The sequence below is a fragment of the Oratosquilla oratoria genome, chromosome 34 (assembly GCF_046742065.1).
Source record: "Oratosquilla oratoria isolate Oo_2021 chromosome 34, ASM4674206v1, whole genome shotgun sequence".
NCBI classification, from domain to species: domain Eukaryota; kingdom Metazoa; phylum Arthropoda; class Malacostraca; order Stomatopoda; family Squillidae; genus Oratosquilla; species Oratosquilla oratoria.
This window is the reverse complement of record NC_134810.1, coordinates 39,955,290-39,975,289: the sequence shown is the minus strand read 5'-3', so window position 1 is coordinate 39,975,289 and position 20,000 is coordinate 39,955,290. Positions and strand designations below refer to the sequence as shown.

Below are 20,000 nucleotides of genomic sequence, written 5' to 3'. Positions count from 1 at the left end.
TCATGAAGCTAAAGAACAGAAATACATAGAAGTACCGAGTTAAGCTTTTCAAGAATCAATCTGATGGCAGATTATATTTTGTTAAGTCTGTGTTGGCAGTGTTAATTGGTTAATTACTCACAAATCTTGTGAAAATCTTCAGTTCACTAATACATATTTCAGGTTTAGGCGTGGAAAATTGATGGATAGAGACCATATTTTGCCCCCCCCCCCCAAAAAAAAAAAAAAAAAAAATATATATATATATATATATATATATAGGTCATATTGATAAAGAAACACAACTCTCCAACACATTTGTGTTTATGTAATGTTGATACACACATATCATAAATAAGGGGATTTCAATATAAATTTTAATTTTTCGTGGTAAATCATTGCATTGTAATTCCGAAGATAGCCTCTAGTTAGTCCCAACTATTTGAATAAACATTTTACAAATATAGATCATTTAATAATTAAAATTTGTGCATTATTTATGTTTGCATGTTTAGTTAACTTCAGAGACACCAAAATATGTTAATAGCATCGTCTAATAATCAAATTCAGTTTACATTAGAAAGTTTAGATAATGAATTTATAGCTACCCCAGCAAATTTGAACCATGATATATGATTCTTTCAGCAAAGGTACATTTCATAGATAAATAGAAAATAATGATAATCCATTTAACTGGAGTTGGGGCTTATATTAAAGTAAAAGATGATCACATTTACTTCAAAGTTAATAAATTTAGTATAATTCATGTATGTTTTCATCAAATCCCTCTGATAAAGTCATGTACCCCAAATATTTAATTCAATTTAGCACAATATAATTTGATTTGCCCACATGCTCTCACTTTACTGAAGTGTTTACGCGCATACGCACGCACGCACGTATCTGTGTATGCGTGTGCGCATGTTTGAGTTAATATGAACCTTTATCGTAATGATAATAATGATATTGTGTTGTTTAACACACCCTGCTTTGTTCAGGTGATTATGTCAGGTTGACGAAAGATCCCTATACATGATCATCTTATTCAATTTAACGTCACAAACTCCCCCCTATCAGGAGGCTAGGACGGTGACCCTTACAGAGGACTTTGTAACGTGGAATTTAATGAACCATACCCTTGGACCAACTCGTCAGTGGTAGGGTTCAAACAGCCATCACCTCGAACTTTGTCACAAATAGTAACCCCTAACCCGATCTGCCATCGAACATCCTAGATCATTACAAACCAAAAGGATTAACCTCTTTGACACGATGATGCCCACGTAGTCGTCATGAGGAGCGAATGGGTACACAAGAATGCCAGCGTAGGAGTCTTGGTTATATTTATTTTGTAGTTGTACACGAGTTACCCCCGAATTCTGTGAACTAGTTTGATCACGTTTTCTGTATTTATCTTTACTCAGAGTAAAAAAGAACGATCAATACAACAGTGACTTTATATTTTAAAACGCGAGTAGTGTGATCCATCGTACATAAGGCATCCGGTGCTGCGCTCAAGAACTTGACTTGTATTCAAGAGGTTAATGGAAAGAGTTCTTTTAGATAGCTACGTCACTTCTCCCCTCCTGCTGTGAGTAGAGAAATGGTTGGAGAATTTCCTTGTCTTTCTCTTGCAAAGACAGATGGAGTGACAGGGTGACGGGCTTCTCTCCAACTTGACTCCAATGGTTATCAGTCTCTAAAATTCTCCTATGCACTTGCGGTATTGGCTACTGACCGGGCAATACTTGGCTACTGGCTAGTTGACTATTGGCAAGTAGAGTAGTATCATTCCTAAGATTATTTTTTATTCGCTTAATGCGATTTGCATATGATTATTCCATCCACAAAAGGTTTTACTGCACTTAACTGGGTCAGTAACGATTACCTAAATGTTTGCATGCATACTAAAAAATTCTGTCCTGTATTTAGTATTCAATTATAGTCATAAAAAGTTCCACGTAGCTGGATCAATAACAATGAACTCCAGTGTTGCACGCACGTCACTAAATAGTTCCTTCTCTGAGCTTTTAGATAACATTGAAAAGAAACAGGATACCAACTGACAGACAACTTGACATTATTTGCTCGTAAATACTTATTCTACAGGTACGTAGTATGCACAGCGTTATTCTGAACTTGCGAAATGACAAACTTCTTGGTATGTGATTATCATACACAGTATATACAATGACATCCTAGATCTGCAACATGATTCTTCTGTGAATAATTAGTATACACGGTAAAAGCAAATGCATTATTAGCTTCTGGCGTGGCAGGATTCTCCAGTGAATAAATTAATGTGCACAGAATATGCAACACTGTTCTTATCATGAAATGATTCATAAGTGAATATTTACTGTACACAGTATATATGCATTGTCGTTCCTGGCATGACTCTTTGGTGTATAGTGTACACATCATACACAAAGTCTAACAGTGCATTATCAAATAAGGAGATAATACCAGAGTAGTGAAATGACAGAGCATGGATTAGCGGATTAGAACTTGAGGTGAAGTCGAGGTGACCCCAGTTCGAACCCTGCCCCTGGCGAGTTGGAGCAAGGGTTTGGTTTGATCAATTTCATACTTCTGATAGGGGGTAGTTCGCAACGTTTAACAAAAAAATAATAAATAGAAATAATAATAATGAATAATATCAAATAATATTAAATAATATTAAATAATATTAAATAATATCAAATAATATTAGATAATATTAATATTAAATAATATTAATATTAAATAATATTATGTAATATTGAATAAATTATTTTGATAATATTAAATAATAACAAATGATAACAAATGATAACAAATAATAACAATAACAATAACCATCATCATTATCATCATCATCATCACCAACACCATCACCAACACCATCATCACCATCACCATCATCATCTGAAACAGTAAGACATAAATCACTTACCTGTTGAGCTCGAGGTCTACTGTGAAGGTGTGACTAAAGGCTTTGATGCGATATGACGTGCGGGGGATGTGGTTATTCTGGAAGAAAAAGAAGAGAAGCGGTTAAGTATAAATGCTCAGGTATTATTAACTTCACACCCCACACACTCTCTCCTACCACATACATAAAAACGCATTTCACAGAAAAATATATCTTGCTCCATACACTCATTTTCAAGAAACGTAAAAAATGCAGCTTCGTATGAACCAATAACACAAAGAAGCAAAACATATTTGCAATCACACCCTCATGAACATAAAAACCCGCTGCAAGGAAACTATGAAACGCCATTATACTAAAATAAATAAAGAAACTCATTACGAAACTCGAGAAACAAGCGGTGATATTATTCGCTGATTGCGAGATGGTATCGCTATGCTACTTTATAAAAGGACATGAAGCAATGGGTGGCTCAAAAAACAACAACAAAAACAGAGACACAAAGAGAGGAGCGTGGGGAGTTTGGGAGGGAACAACGAAGGATCTAAAAAAAAAATTGTAGGCTCCTGTGCAGCGTACAGGGCGGAGAAGTGAACAGGCAAGTCAATATTTTGCTGTCAATATGCTGTCAATAGTCTCCTTAATCAGCTGGAGACACACGTTGCCCGCCACAGGATTCCATCAGCCTTGGGTAGATGTGTGTTTTCAAACTACCAATACCCGTCTTCGTAGACTCCCATCCGCCCTCACCCTCTGCACACATACATTTACCACCAGACACGTACTTCCCAGCTTGCCTTATCACATGAGGCACATCCTACGCCATGTTCAACAAGGTAATGTCCTTCATAGATTTTATTCTGTGAAGTATCGGAGGAATTTATTCAGCCGATTTGGAGGTCAGACTTGAGAAGTTGTAGGTTTAAGAAGGAAATATGTAAGAACTGGTTTAGCAAAAGTGCTTAACGAATGGAATAGACTTAGTAACCATGTATTGAATGTTGAAACAATTGGGTATTTTAAGAGATAATTAGATAACTTTTGGATAGGGATAAATGGGGTTAAGGGACATGGAACAATCTGGTGTGGGCCTTTTGGTACTTTGCAGTCTTCCATTCTTATGTTATTAGCTAGACGGTTGCCTCTTCAGTTTGGGGACCAACATTCAGCTAAACAAAATTATTGTCTTACAGTGCAAAGCTTATAAGTATTCAGCTTTGTTGAAAAAGATTCATTCTTTCAATACGTTAATATACTTGTATCTTCTCTTTCTCTACTTCCGCGTTGGTTAGAGAAGATTTTCAGTGATGAAATTGTTAACAATTGACACTCTTTCATCACCAGGTATTGTATCTTTATTGTACGTGTTGCTGAAAGGCTGACCTCCAATCTGTCAGATAAATTTTGTAATTGCCTGTTTTTAGCCTGGGCAAAATCCATAAAGAACGAAAAAAAAAACTCCATACTCTACTACGTTTCTTTAACAATTTCGCTGTTGCGAGTCTTTATCTTAGATTTCGCTAAGCAATTTCAGTCACCTGAGAGGAAGCCATTTTTAATAACAGACAACAGAAACACCTTTTGTCCAAACAGATACTTAGCTTCGAGAAGGTGCCAATCACTATTAACCTTTAGACGCGCAGAAGTCTTCATCAAGTTTAACCTTTAAACCAACTCGTTATGATTCTCGTCCTTCCTGACCTTTTCAAAATTTCACGTCGTGCCAAAGATGACGAGTGAAATCTTTCTTTGTGTTTACCTTGTAACTGATTAACGTCTTCGGCACCGAGAGGACCTTTTAGTCCAGTTGTTACCAGGCGACTTTGTGCATCGTCCTCTTGGTTCTTTCTCCACAGCCGAGGGATTCCAGATGCTCGTGGATACCTATACCGAGTGCCACATTTATCTTTACATTAACTATCACTAGGTTACTTTCTGAAACTCAACGACACTCGGGCAATGAAAGGATGAGTTTGAGAGTTCTTAGAAAAGATATGGAAGATTTTTTAGCCTTGACATGTATGTATATATATATATATGTATATATATATATATATATATATATATATATATATATATATATATATATATATATATATATATATATATAAGTAAAACTTACGGAACGACCAGACTACCTTCATTGAAGTTTGTGTAGAAAACTTCCATGGTGTTTTGTTCTTTATCCCTGTGTGTGTGTGTGTGTGTGTGTGTGTGTGTGTGTGTGTGTGTGTGTGTGTGTGTGTGTGTGTGTGTGTGTGTGTGTGTGTGCCAGTGTTACTCATTATAGGACTCAAACCAGGTACGCGAGCTTGTATGTGTGTTGGATACACACACACACACACACATACACACACACGTATATTATATATATATATATATGTATTCAATATATATTTGTATGTATATAAGTATGAATGTAGGTATGTATACTGAAAGGCAATCATTACGCAGATGAAGGGCACACATAATGTATACATGGTCAATACTGAACTACGAGTACCTGTGTACATAGCAGGTAAGCTAATGATTAAGTCAAGGCGAAGGTAATATAGCCATTACGACAAATGCTCCATATCCCATAGACTTTCACGAAGACAACCCAAGAAACACCATGAAGGGCTACCATAGCAAGGAAAGTTTACGAAAGGAAATCAAGGGTACATGACTCAACATCCAAGGACACAACCTCACAAATAACAACCTGAAAAGGGGACAGAAGCAAGATCGCCGAGGACGCTACGGTGAAGGTAACGATGAAGGTAACGATGAAGGTAATAGTAATCAATATACACACATCTAAATGAGGTTTAATTACCCCCACAAGAACACCTTTAATGCCTGGAATGGAACGGGTGCCACCACCGACACTAACGCCACCACTAGCACCGCCATCAACATAAACAAGCTCACCCTTGACCTTTTAAGAACCTCCTCCTCCTCCTCCTCCTCCTCCTCAGAGAGTCGTCCTCAGAGTCTCTCCTCTCTCAGAGTAATGTGGACCCGGCACTCTGTAAGGTCGAGTCTAAGTAGACCTCCATGTGATGTCTTTCCTATTCACCACGTACTTTACGTACACGTAGAGGTACACGTACATGCAAGCTCACGCACGCACGCACGCACACACACGCACGCACACACACACACACACACATACATACACACATATGTTTGTGTGTGTGTGTGTGTGTGTGTGTGTGTGTGTGTGTGTGTGTGTGTGTGTGTGTGTGTGTGTGTGTGTGTGTGTGTGTGTGTGTGTGTGTGTGTGTGTGTGTGTGTGTGTGTGTGTGTGTGTGTGTGTGTGTGTGTACACCTATCACCACAGTTAAAACTGTCCAAATAAAGATCAGGTTAGGGGAAAAATAACAAGAGAAGGAAAAATCCATATTTGTGGAAAATGACGCTTCTCTAAGGCTCGAAGCATCTATTTATGTTGGACATTAATCAATAGAAGTTACAAGTGTTAGAGAATATAATCTTCGGATACTTAAAGAATATCCAGCAGGATATATAAAGACGAGGCGAAGGTATGGAAATCTCACCCAGAGGAATGTTTAGGTAAAAAACAGTTGCCAATTCTCGCTAGCATGTTACTTGATATTGCTACTTTGTTTTGAGTAGAAACACCTTCGGTTACGATCTTTTGTTCTTCAAATTTACAATAGTCAAATCACTCTTGCGTTTTATAGTGAGAAGCTGAACGACGAACTAAGAGAAGTTAAACCTAGAAATCGAATGTTAGACACATTTTCGAGATGTTCCCACGGAAATCTAGTGTTGTAGCCAAAATCGTTTTTACTCAAACTAAATAGCAAAAGCAAGTAGCATGCTATCCTAGTGTGCCACCACATGAACCTGTGAGGACTTAGGTCAATTTTGAATTTTATCTTATTTTACTTTCACCTCTTGGGTCTTTCGATTTAGAAACTCGTTCTTGGAGGAGAGAAATCCTTTGAAACGAATCCCAATATAGTTTGTATACATTAGACTTTCATGAAGAGTTAATTGTAAGTTTCCTTAGATAATTCAATCCAAACCGGTCACCATCACAGAGATAGATGAAATCAGCCCATGTTTGTCATTGATGAGTCTGTGTTGGGTTTGGACAGCTGGGCACAGCTGGGTACAGCTGGGTACAGCTAGGTACAACTGGGTACAGCTGGGTACAGCTGGGTACAGCTGGGCATAGCTGGAAGGTTAATGAACACCAGGCTCAGGAAACAGGTGTTCTAACTTTGAGAAATATTTCCTTTAAGCCCCAGTCACACCAAGCTCACGACCCGTTTCCGACCACCTTCGACCGAAAATCAAGCGACCAGTCGGCGACACAAAACCTTTGCAAGGAATTGAAATGGAAAAAAGTTAATGTGGTCAATAAGATGGAAATCTATGTACTGGGGACTATTCAGTGTGTGTTATAATATATCTATCTATCGATCTATCTATTTGTCTACCTTAATACCGACTTCCATCGACTTCCAAAGACTACCTGCAACTGGTCGGCGACCACCTGGTCGCCGGTGGTCGGAAACCGGTCGTAGGGTTGCTGTGATTGGGCCCTTAGCCATTTCTTGGAAATTTTCGATACGAAAGATAACGAAATACGTTCTAGAAACTACCGTAGATTTTTCTTTATTTTACAGCACGATTGTTATAATCGGGTCGGCTTCCCGTTATGATGAAGTGGTACAATTATATCCAGCAGATAGATGTATATATTTTATTGTTTTCCGAGACATTCTTAGAAAGAGAAAGGAAAAAGATGGATGAAAAACTGAGTACACACATACTCTCGCACACACGCGCGCAAACACACACACACACACACACACACACACACACACACACACACACACACACACACACACACACACACACACATACACACACACACACACACACACACACGCACCACACACACACATACGCACGCACACACGCACACACACACGCAGACACACACGCACACAATCACGCACACACACACACACACACACACACACACACACACACACACACACACACACACACACACACACACACACACACACACACACACACACAAGATGTGAGTGGGACAACCTACATACAACAGCGTACATTGTCCCCTGGCTAATGTCAGGGGAATTTCACTGAAATGTGACCCATGAATGAAGCTTTTAATTAGATGAAAGAGAGAGACATCCTGCTGAGTCACAAACATTGTCTGATACAGCCAGACTGTGACATATGATCTATGTGACAAATGAAACTATGACATCACGGCCAAGCGTGGGTTTTCAAGTTCCAAAGCAAAGATATACGAGTGAAGTCTTTAATATCGGTCTTGTTTTATGCACACCATTATGAACGATGACGTTTGTTGGGCTATTTACGTCTGTGTCGTAACATCGAGCCATTGACGATGCGTTCACGCCAGAAGTCAAGTGATATTGCTGCAAGTCTTCGCTACGGTAACTGGTTATGTTGAATGCAGTTTCCATAGCAACACGACGACATGACGTCAAATGACGCTTGGGGAGGGTGGTGGGTTGTACGTTGGGTGGGTTTTTCAGGCCATGACGTCACTAGGTTACTATGACGCACAGATTGTAAGAGATTAGAAATAGGCGTGGGTTCAAAGGAACTAGGGCCAAAGGGATATTTACGGAGAAGGAAGTAGGAGTAAATGAAAGAATGGGAGGTCCATAAGAGGCCAAAATGGAGAGATGTGGAGGCTATTCTTAGGAAACGAAAAGATCAGGGGAGACGGGAGAGATGGAGAAAGAATCTGAGAGGAGGAGAAGGAAATGAGGGAGATGATAAAAAAAAAAGTGACGGAAAGGAGAAACATAAAAGAAGAATGAGATTTAGTTCAAGAGCACCCGGGTGTAGAAGACTATACATGCAGGTCTGATAGCCAATGGTCTGCCCGTCTTCAGGACAGGAAACCTAAACCAAAGACACATTACAACCAAAGGAAGAGGCGGGACGGTATAAGTGTCCATCATAAGTGATTACAGCGACTGGAAGGAAACCGGAGGGATTCTTTGGCACAAGGAACGGAATTGAAGGGGTCTCTCGTAGGCAACTGGGAGTATGCGAGATAAGCCCTATCATATGAGAGAGAGAGAGAGAGAGAGAGAGAGAGATAGAGAGAGAGAGAGAGAGAGAGAGAGAGAGAGAGAGAGAGAGAGAGAGAGAGAGAGAGAGAGAGAGAGAGAGAGAGAGAGAGAGAGAGAGAGAAAGCGAGAGAGAAAGCGAGAGATACAGCGAGAGAGAAAAAGAGAGAAAAAGCGAGAAAGTGGGAGAAAAAGCGAGAAAGCGAGAGAGAGAAAACAAGAGAAATCGAGAAAGATATATATATATATGAGAGAGAGAGAGAGAGAGAAAGCGAGAGAGAGACCCTAATCCACCCAAGACTGTAATATGCAGCAGAGGTATGAACCCCCACAGAAAATGTAACATAGTGAGGAAAATAAGGTTGTTTGGTCAAAACGAACAATATGAGGCAAAAAAGAGGACACAAGAGAACGACCAAAGGTAACCAAGGACCTCACTGTCTCGATCTTATTCTTTGGAGAGTATGTCCTGTGAATCAAAAGACGGTTTGATGCAGATGCAGTTTAGGAGTGAAAGGCAATGACAAATAACGTACAATAATTCTTCAGGCTAACGCGACGAAGTATTCTATAATCATTAATTACAATGAATCTCATAAGCATATGGGCTTTCTGTGTTGATTCCCGGTAGCTCTAGTCAGGCAGGGAGGCGACCCAAACATCGGCCTAAAAAAAAGAAGAAGAAAAAAAAAACTGCGGCTCGCCACAACTGACAGGGAGTGCGTTGGTGAGTTAAGGGGAGTCATTGGGGCCGAAGGGAGTGTTGAGGAGTGTGACAGTCACCATGGAGTTCAGAAGGAATCGGATTTAGGTGCGCTAGTGTTGGAGTGTTGGAGAGTGTCCAACTCCACGCAATGAACGGTGAAAGAAGCGTAAAGACTCGTTTATTTTGTATAATTTGTTTGTTTGTTTTGTTATCATTTGTCTGTTTCTTTATTATTTGCTTGATTCACATTTATTATTAGTTATATGTCAATTTATCATTATTTACTATTTACCTGTTTGTTTATTATGTAACTATACCTATGTATTTATTTATTTTATTTATTATTATTTATATTATCGTGTTATTTATCTATTTATTCATTTACTTATTTATCATTACTAATTTTTTTCGCATCCGACCTAGTTATGGACCAATAGGTTTCCTTTGTAATCCTTTGCAATCCTTTGTTATGCAAGACAGAAAAAGAGAGGTTCAATCATGAGGACTTCAATCCTGTCCACTATCATAAGTACAAAAGAATGAAGGAGGCTGCAAGAGACCATAAGGCCTACACTAGGCACATCTTAAGGAAGGAAATAGGCATGAACTGGCTTACCAATAGAGTGGTTAACGAATGGAATAGACTTTGTAACCATGTCGTAGTGGCACTGCCGAGTGTAGGCCTTATGGCCTCTCGCAGTCTCCTCCATTCTTATGTTCTTTAAAGCAGGTAAACCGCAAGCCTTAGGTGATTTCAATGAATTTACGGGGAAGGGAACATGATGTCGTCAGGTTACGATCCTTCACCCTCATGAATGAAATAGCCTAATGCAAACCATAACAAAGGCTTTAAAGATCACCACTGGAGTGGCGAAATTTACGCTTTCATTACTGGCCAGAAATTGTCAATTTATTCGGGTCGGTGAAGCGGCTTATGGAATGAACTATCTTTGTTCTTGTATAACTCATTGTGTCAACAGCTTTGGTCATTAGCAACGTAATGCGGTTTTATGTGTTAGTTGGTCTATGTTGTGACTATTTGTACTGAATACATGGGTACGCGTGTACACATACACACACACACACACACACACACACACACACACACACACACACACACACTCATGGCGCATGTGGTTAGAGCTCTGGTATGCCACTATGTAGGTCCGGGTGTGTGTGTGTGTGTGTGTGTGTGTGTGTGTGTGTGTTACTCCAACTCTCGTGGGCGGGGAGTTGGGTGTGTGTGTGTGTGCAAGGTCATAGTGTTGTGGATCGGACCTACGAGCTCTGTGTGTGTTCCAGAAGGGAAATAGGTCGTGTGTTTGTGTGTGTGTGTGTGTGTGTGTGTATGTGTGTATGTGTGTATGTATGTATGTGTGTGTGCGTGTGTGTGTATGTATGTATGTATGTGTGTGTGTGTGTGTGTGTGTGTGTGTGTGTGTGTGTGTGTGTGTGTGTGTGTGTGTGCATGTATGCTTGCGTGTGCGTACGTGTGTGTGTGTGTGTGTGTGTGTGTGTGTGTGTGTGTGTGTGTGTGTGTGTGTGTGTGTGTGTGTGTGTGTGTGTGTGTGTGTGTGTGTGTGTGTGTGTGTGTGTGTGTGTGTGTGTGTGTGTGTGTGTGTGTGTGTGTGTGTGCGCGTGCGTGTGTGTGTGTGTGTGTGTGTGTGTGTGTGTGTGTGTGTGTGTGTGTGTGTGTGTGTGTGTGTGTGTGTGTGTGTGTGTGTGTGTGTGTGTGTGTGTGTGCGTGTACGTATGTTCCTGGTGGCATGCGTTATGAGTCTAAATTAACCAAAGCTATGTGGTTTTCGTCAGAGAACTGAAAATGAAAATAATAATAATGTTCCATTGCTTCAAAACGGGATACACGTGGGAAGGGGCCTTACTAATGAAGTCAGATGGAGGAGGGGTGATTTAGAAGGTAAGGGGCAAGGGGCAGGGGGCAAGGGGCAGGGGGCAAGGGGCAGGGGGCAAGGGGCAGGGGGCAAGGGGCAGGGGGCAAGGGGCAGGGGGCAAGCAGCAGGGGGGGCAAGGGGCAATGGACAAGAGGCAACTATAGAGAAGGGAAAGCGCGTGAAGGAAATAAGTCGGTTAATATTCATAGTATTATATTAATATTTCTTAGTTATAACTTGAATTTATCTCGTAGTATTTCTTTTACATATTAGTTAAGTAAATACAGTTTATCCAAATGCTCCTCATTTAATGATCTTATTCAGTTATTAAAACAATTTAGGCCACAGGATATCATTTCCCATCAAATGTTGTAATCGAGCATTTACGACTACAACACATTTTCTACCTGCTTGTTCCTTTCCTTCCCATCTAATATACTATTAATCAACCTACATATTTGGAGATCTATTTACTTAATCATCAACACTCGGCCTCGTCACGACCACTAAGGGCGACCTACTGCCATGTTTCTTGCATTGGAGGAGTGAGCTTCGTAGTGATAAAGATTGGGAAAAGGGACCTTGGTAAGAAGAGTCTTGGCGTGTAAGGCAGAAGCGAGGGCAGACCCCTGAGGTTCGGGAGTGAGGACGCAATGCGAATGGTCAATAAACAGCAGAGATAAAACACGGGGAGATGAGTAATGGCCAGTGAAGAGAGAGGAGGAAGAGGAGGAGGAGGAGGAGGAGGAAGAGAAATGAAGGAAAGAGGAGGGAAGGTGGAGGAGTGAGGAGAGAGTAAATAGGAGGACGAAGATGAGGGGGAGAAAGAGAAGGGGAGGGGGAAGAAGAGGAGGAGGAGGAGGAGGAGGAGAAATGAAGGAAAGAGGAGGGACGGTGGAGGAGTGAGGAGAGAGTAAATAGGAGGACGAAGATGAGGGGGAGGAAGAGAAGGGGAGGAGGATAAGGAGGAGGAGGAGGAGGGGAGGAATGAAGGAAAGAGGAGGGAAGATGGAGGAGTGAGGAGAGAGTAAATAGGAGGAGGACGAAGATGAGAGGGAGGAAGAGAAGGGGAGGAGGAGAAGGAGGAGAAGGAGGAGGAGGAGGAGGAGGAGGAGGGGGAGGAGGAGAGGGAGGAGGAATGAAGGAAAGAGGAGGGAAGATGGAGGAGTGAGGAGAGAGCAAATAGGAGGAGGACGAAGATGAGAGGGAGGAAGAGAAGGGGAGGAGGATAAGGAGGAGGAGGAGGAGGAGAAATGAAGGAAAGAGGAGGGAAGATGGAGGAGTGAGGAGAGAGCAAATAGGAGGAGGACGAAGATGAGGGGGAGGAAGAGAAGGGGAGGAGGATAAGGAGGAGGAGGGATGATGGAGGAGTGAGGAGAGAGCAAATAGGAGGAGGACGAAGATGAGAGGGAGGAAGAAAAGGGGAGGAGGATAAGGAGGAGGAGGAGGAGGAGGAGAAGGAGGAGGAGGAGGAGAAGGAGGAGGAGGAGAAATGAAGGAAAGAGGAAGGAAGATGGAGGAGTGAGGAGAGAGCAAATAGGAGGAGGACGAAGATGAGGGGGAGGAAGAGAAGGGGAGGAGGATAAGGAGGAGGATATGGAGGGGGAGGAGAAGGAGGAGGAGAGGCAGGAAAAAGAAGAGGAGGATGGAAGAGAAATAAGAAGGATGAGGAAGGAGGAAAGAGTAAAGAGGAGGAGAAGGAAAAAGATGAGAGGGAGGAAGAGGAGAAAGAGAAGGATAAGGAGGAGGAGGAGGAGGAAGAGTAGGAGGAGGAGGAAAAGGAGGAGGAACAGGAGGAGGAGGAGGAGGAAAAGGGGTACAAGTATAAGGAGAAGGGTATTAGGAATAGGAAGAAAGGAACAGAAAGAAAAAGAATAGGAGGAGAAATGAGTCAAGAAGAGTAGAAAGAAGAAGAGGGAGAAAAAGTTGGAGAGGAAGTGGACGAGGAATGTGGGTGGGGAGAAGTAAAGGGAGAATGTATAAGAGAAGAAAAGAGGAAAATGATCCAAAGGAAGAGGAGAAAGAAGAGGAAGAGCAGGAGAAGAAAAAGGAGGACGAGGGAGGCAAGAAGGAAGAGGAGGAAAAGGAGGAGAAGAAAAGGGAGAAAGTAAAGGAGAAGAAAGAGGAAAGGGGGAGGACAAGGAGGAGGAAGGGAAGGAGTGTGAAGGGGGAGAGGAGGAGGAGAGGGAGAGGAGGAGGAAGGGGAGAGGAGGAGGAAGGGGAGAGGAGGAGGAAGGGGAGAGGGAGGAGGAGGAGGAATGGGAGAGGAGAAGGAAGGGGAGAGGAGGAGGGGAAGGAGAAGAAATGGGGTTAAGTAGAGGAGAAGAAAAAGGAAGTAGAGGGGAAAAGGAGGAGGAACGGGAGGAGGAGGAAGGGGGAAAGGAGGAAGGGGAAGAGAAGGAGGAAGGGGAAGAGAAGGAGGAAGGGGAAGAGAGGAGAAGGATGAGTAGGAGAAGGAGGAGGTGGCGTTAGAGATGGAGGAGGAAGAGGAGGAAGTGGAGGAAGAGAAGGAGGAAGTGGAGGAAGATAAAGTAGAAGATAAGAAAAACAGGGAGTAGTGGAGGTGAAGATAGGGTGGAAATGGAGAGAAAGGTGGAGGTGGAGAAGGAGGTGGAGGAGTTGGAGGAGGAGGAAGTGGAGGATAAAAAGGAGAGAAAAGGGAGAAGGAAGAAGAGTAGAAAAGAAGGAGAGGAAGAGAAAGATGAAGAGGAGGAGTAGTATGAGAAAGATGACAAAGAGACTATTGGTACCAGAAGGGATAATAAAGTTGACGGAATTTATATATATATATATATATATATATATATATATATATATATATATATATATATATATATATATATATATACATATATATAAAACTCTCAAGAAACGAGACTTCGTCGAGGTTCCAAGGGTGGGAAGAAGGGAAGGAGGCGCTGCACACACGCACGCGCGCACGCAGACCCCAGCGCTTGCGCGTAAGCGGCCCCCATGTTGATTTCCGTTCCCGCCTCTCACCCAACTCCTCCTCCTCCTCCTCCTCCTCCTCCTCCTCCTCCTGCTCTTCCTCTTTCTCCTCCACATTCTCTTTCTCCTCCTCCTCCTCCTGCTCTTCCTCTTTCTCCTCCACCTCCTACTTTCAGGGTTTCACTCCACATACGAACAATTATACATATCTCTATACACTCCATCTTCATACTCCATTCCACTCCCACTTGTCTGTACCTCCTATTTATTTATTTTTTTTTCTTCCTGTACATGTCACTTTGTTACGTTCCTCTCAGATCAATTCTATCGGCCAACGTTCACACAGCTTCATCATTACTTCTGCCCAGGTCGTTCACATTACCCTCTAGCTCCATAAATTCCTCTCTTTACCTCTCCTCTCTTCTCCTCCTCCTTCTCTGCTTCTCTCTCTCCATTTCCCACAATGCATTCTCCCCCCGGCCAACGTTCCCATAGCTTCCTCATTACTTCTGCAAAGGTCGTTCACATTACCTTTTACCTCCCTAAGTTCCTCTCTTTGCCTCTCCTCTCCTCTCCTCCTCTTTCTCTGCTTCTCTCTCACCATTTCCCACAATGCTTTCTCCCCCGGCCATCCGTCTGGAGGTTTGTTGAATAGAGTTTGGTAACATCGAACACGTCACGTGGGACTGAGGGAAGGCGGGACGAGGGAGAAGAAACTAGCTAAGGAAGATGGCACGGACGAGAAAGGAAGGTGTGAGTACAGAAGTGCATTTTGAGGGCGAAAGAGAAAACTAAACTGGACTTTAAGGGAAAACGAGTAAATTGGATGAAAATAAGCTACACTAAGAAGTAAGTGCATAAAGAGACAGAATGGTACAGAACAGCTGATGATGCAGAGAGGAGGAATGATGATGAGGTAAGAAGGAAAATGAGGTTAAGATAGGAAAGAAGAAATGTTAGGATAAGAAATCAGAAGACAAGGAAGAAAACTGAGGGCAGGATAACAGAGCAGAGGACATAGGATGTCGTTTCTGAAGAAGAGAGTAAGGGACATGGAAGGATAGGAGAGAACTAGAGAGCAGGAAGAGTAGAAACTAGATATAGATGAAAAAAGAAGAGTACTGAAGAAGAGAAGATCAAATAGAAGAGTAAGAGAGAAAAGGAGAGAAGAGGAAAGGGGAGATGAGGAAAAAGAAGAATTGTGTCTAAAGACGACATATAGGAGAAAGAAAAGAAACAGGAGAAAATATAGAAAATGAAGATGAAAGGGGAAGATAGATGAGAATATATATATATATATATATATATATATATCGAGAGAGAGAGAGAGTGCCATACTGAGACAGATAGACAGAGTTATGGAGAGAGGGAGGGGTGAGAGGGAGACGGAGATGGAGATGGAGAGATGTAGAGAGAGATGAAGAGACAGATGGAGAGGGAGACAGAGGTGAGACAGAAGGAGAGAGACTGAGCAAGACACAGACAGAGACAAAGACAGATGCAGATACAAGGAGAGAGGCATAGGTAGAGGCAGAGTGGCAGGTAGATATACAGACAGAGAGTGACAGATTGAGACAGACAGATAAACAGTAAGATTCATTAGGGAGAGGGAGGTGGGAAGGAGAGAGAGAGAGAGAGAGAGAGAGAGAGAGAGAGAGAGAGAGAGAGAGAGAGAGAGAGAGAGAGAGAGAGAGAGAGAGAGAGAGAGAGAGAGAGAGAGAGAGAGAGAGATAGGAGGGGTGATGGAGGTAGAACATGCTCTTTGCTTGAAAACATAGATAAATCATATTTTGTAACATAAACAAATAATACCAGGAAATAGCGAAAGACGTAGGTTTGTTTATGAACTGAAATAATTTATTCCTGACTGTGATGTTAGAACATATCGAACGGGAAGTCAAGAGGACAACAAGGATGAGTGACGTCTCCGGTTTGATCAAGCAGACTGTTCGCTAGGAATGGCCGCGACAAACAAGATTCTTTCCCACCAACTAGAAAAGAATTATTTCTTTCAAATAAGTTAATGTACCTCTTGAAGAAAAAGAATCTTACGATTCTTACTATTTGCAGGAAAAGTAGGATAGTTTAGGAAGTCTGTCTTGGTAGGCAAGTAGGTTTTATTATTACAATTAATCCTTCAAACTTATGTAATCTTTATTTTTTCCAGTTACTATCTATGGCGGGCTATATACTCCAGTTAGGAGTCTGTTCCAGGAATGAAGAGATTAATACAAAAGCTCACGTTAAGGCTTCCATCGTATTTCCAGGAAATATTGTCTCAGTTGGGACAAAATTTCCGGGAAATATTGTCTCAGTTGGGACAATATTTCCGGGAAATATTGTCCCCGTTGGGACAAAGAGAACACAAAGGAAAGTCATACGGCATCCAGCGCAGAGTCTCTGTTATTCTTAGATAAATAGCTGCGCGAAAGTGATGCTACAGGCTAACAGAGAAGATTTGTACGAATCTGTGACACTGAAGAAGAAGAAAAATAGAATAGCGAAGGAGAGAGAGTAACTGCTGATGAAAAAGATTCTTATAGATTATAGTACAACGAGTTGCAATGGTATAGTATGTCAATAGAAAAAATTAGATATTTATCTATGTGGAACTTGAAACTATAAATCGCCCGAAATGTGGGTGGAACAGCGATGCATATAATTTGCCAACGATGGCTCGATTTATATGTCTAAGAAATAATTCAATTATTCTATTTACTTTTCTATTTATATTATTCAATTGTTCTGTTCTATTCTATTAATCTTATCATTCTATTTATCCATCTTTCTCAGGCACAATAGATAATTGAAGATCGCTATGAATAATTTCACCCAGATCCTTGTCATTGTCCACTTTGATTATAGATTTTCCAAATAACTTAGTTATATTTGATAAAATATTTACTTATTTCCATAAATTGACAGGTTAAATCTAAAAAGTAATTTTTTTGAGACCTCTATTCTAGTTTGTCTCAATTTACTTAAATATTTAGCAAATTTGTGTCCACAGTGATTGTCACTGACATATGTAGCATGGACAAAAGCGGCCCTGGTACAACACCTTGCGGAACCCCACCGAGATCGTTTGGCGTTTATCACCTTCACCATTTCAGTCATTACCCGATCTGCAAGTTGACTAGGCATAATGTCCTTTATCGGAGTAACCCAGTGACCTTAAGCCGCGTAACCTTACTACCGTTATACCGCGTCTCACGAATGGATTTAGTTACGTCACTGCCTGATTCTTATTTCAACTAAAGCCCTCAGGGAACAGATTTGGTTTTAATAATAATTATGATAGTGATAATAACAATAATAGTAATAACAAAGATAGCAACAGTAACAAATAATGATCATATTAGTGATAATGAGGATAATACTTGGTAAGTATTACATCGGTGTGAACAGACTCGGTATGTGCAGCAGCTGGGACAAATGGTCCAGAATCTCACACGAGACGATCGTCGTTGTCACGAGTGACCCACACGGAAGCAGAGGACATGAAAATGTCGGCTTGTGACCTTGAAGCCTAGCCCAAGTTAAGGAATGTGACTCCATAAATGTCAAAATCACTTTGACAACAACACATGAAGTATATTTATTTTATTCATTTATTATTTATTTGTTTATTTACTTATCTATTTATTTATCTTATCTATTTGTTCTTTTTTGGGACACATTGTCTAAGTCATAAGGTAGATGTGACGTTCAAGATATATACGTGTGTGTGTGTGTGTGTGTGTGTGTGTGTGTGTGTGTGTGTGTGTGTGTGTGTGTGTGTGTGTGTGTGTGTGTGTGTGTGTGTGTGTGTGTGTGTGTGTGCGTGTGTGCGTGTGTGTGTGTGTGTGTGTGTGTGTGTGTGTGTGTGTGTGTGTGTGTGTATGTGTGTGCGTGTGTGTGCGTGTGTGTGTGTGTGTGTGTGTGTGTGTGTGTGTGTGTGTGTGTGTGTGTGTGTGTGTGTGTGCGTGTGCGTGAGCCTGCGTGAGCCTGCGTCTGCGTGTGCTTGTGCCTGTGTAGGGGTGTATCTGCGTGCGTGCGTGCATGCGTGTGTCTGCGAGCGTGTTTCTGTCTGTGCTTGCGCCTGTATGTGCGTGCACCTGTGTGTGTGTGTGTGTGTGTGTGTGTGTGTGTGTGTGTGTGTGTGTGTGTGTGTGTGTGTGTGTGTGTGTGTGTCTGTGTGTGTGTGTGTGTTCGCGCGTGCGCGCTTAGTTTATAATCTTACAAATGAATAAGAACCAAATTAGAACAAATAAACGAATATGAAATAAACGAAAATACATTCAGACCAACTTTCGATGCATAACTAAATTGAGAAAAAAAAATTAGTAGAAAGGCTTAGAACATACTTCAGGTTTTTATTGCCTTATCCAATTTCTAGAAAATAAACTGAAGTTTTAACAAGTTATATAATTTCCATAATTACTGTTGTGACTACTGCAGGAAAAGCAATTATTTATTAATATTTTCAAAAACTGTTTCCGATTTCTCACAGTCATCGTTTTCAATGTAAACGTTTTTTAATCATAAATCCTTACAAGTTTCGGTCCTTTAAGGAAAAATGAATGAAAATATTCTGGACTATTTTCATTTTGCATTACTTTAGTAAGGCATGGCATCTTACGTCATCCCATCTTACGTCATCACATCTTACGTCATCCCATCTTACGTCATCACATCTTATGTCACATCATCTTACGTTGAATGTCCAATGAAGATAATGGTATAAGGGATGAACAAGAGAGTTATAAAGAATTAGCTTGGCGACACACACACACACACACACACACACACACACACACACACACACACACACACACACACACACACACACACACACACACATATATCATATATCACAGTTTCGCTTGGTTTGATCAATTTTAAACAAATAAGTATTAGAAGTGAATCGCTAGTAACAGCGAATATATACAAATAATTTCCCACCGTGGTTTGGCATTGAGCGACACCACGGTTCGAATCCCGGGGCAGCTTTAGGAAATTATTCGTTTTAAATAAACGAATTTATTTGTGACCATATTCAATTCGGTTAACTACTACTACTACTACTACTACTATTGCTACTGCTACTACTACTACTATTACTAATACTACTACTGTTACTGCTACTACTATTACTGCTACCACTACTACAACTATTATTGGTCTTCCTAATTTTACTAGTAACAAATATTACTATCATCATTATTTGCTGCTGCTCCTAGTCATCATCATTACTAACACAAATATATCACTGTTGATGTAGTTAACAGATACATCTATAATATTCATGTGTGTGTGTGTGTGTGTGTGTGTGTGTGTGTGTGTGTGTGTGTGTGTGTGTGTGTGTGTGTGTGTGTGTGTGTGTGTGTGTGTGTGTGTGTGTGTGTGTGTGTACTTGTATATCTTTAGCTCAAATCGCAGTTCCACCCCTCACTCGAAGAGAATCAACTATAACTAAA

The 20,000-nt window shown here is 41.2% G+C and overlaps 1 protein-coding gene across 15 annotated transcripts in view; it reads right to left on the bottom strand.

Moving 5' to 3' along the window:
* Positions 1-20,000, bottom strand: part of mmd (disintegrin and metalloproteinase domain-containing protein mind-meld) — a 781,430-nt gene that overhangs the window by 353,639 nt on the left and 407,791 nt on the right. For all 15 annotated transcript variants that reach the window (XM_076173443.1, XM_076173455.1, XM_076173452.1 and 12 more), the window contains one exon: positions 2,915-2,991. In XM_076173443.1, coding sequence (XP_076029558.1) covers positions 2,915-2,991 — 77 coding nt within the window. The remainder of the gene's footprint in view (positions 1-2,914; positions 2,992-20,000) is intronic.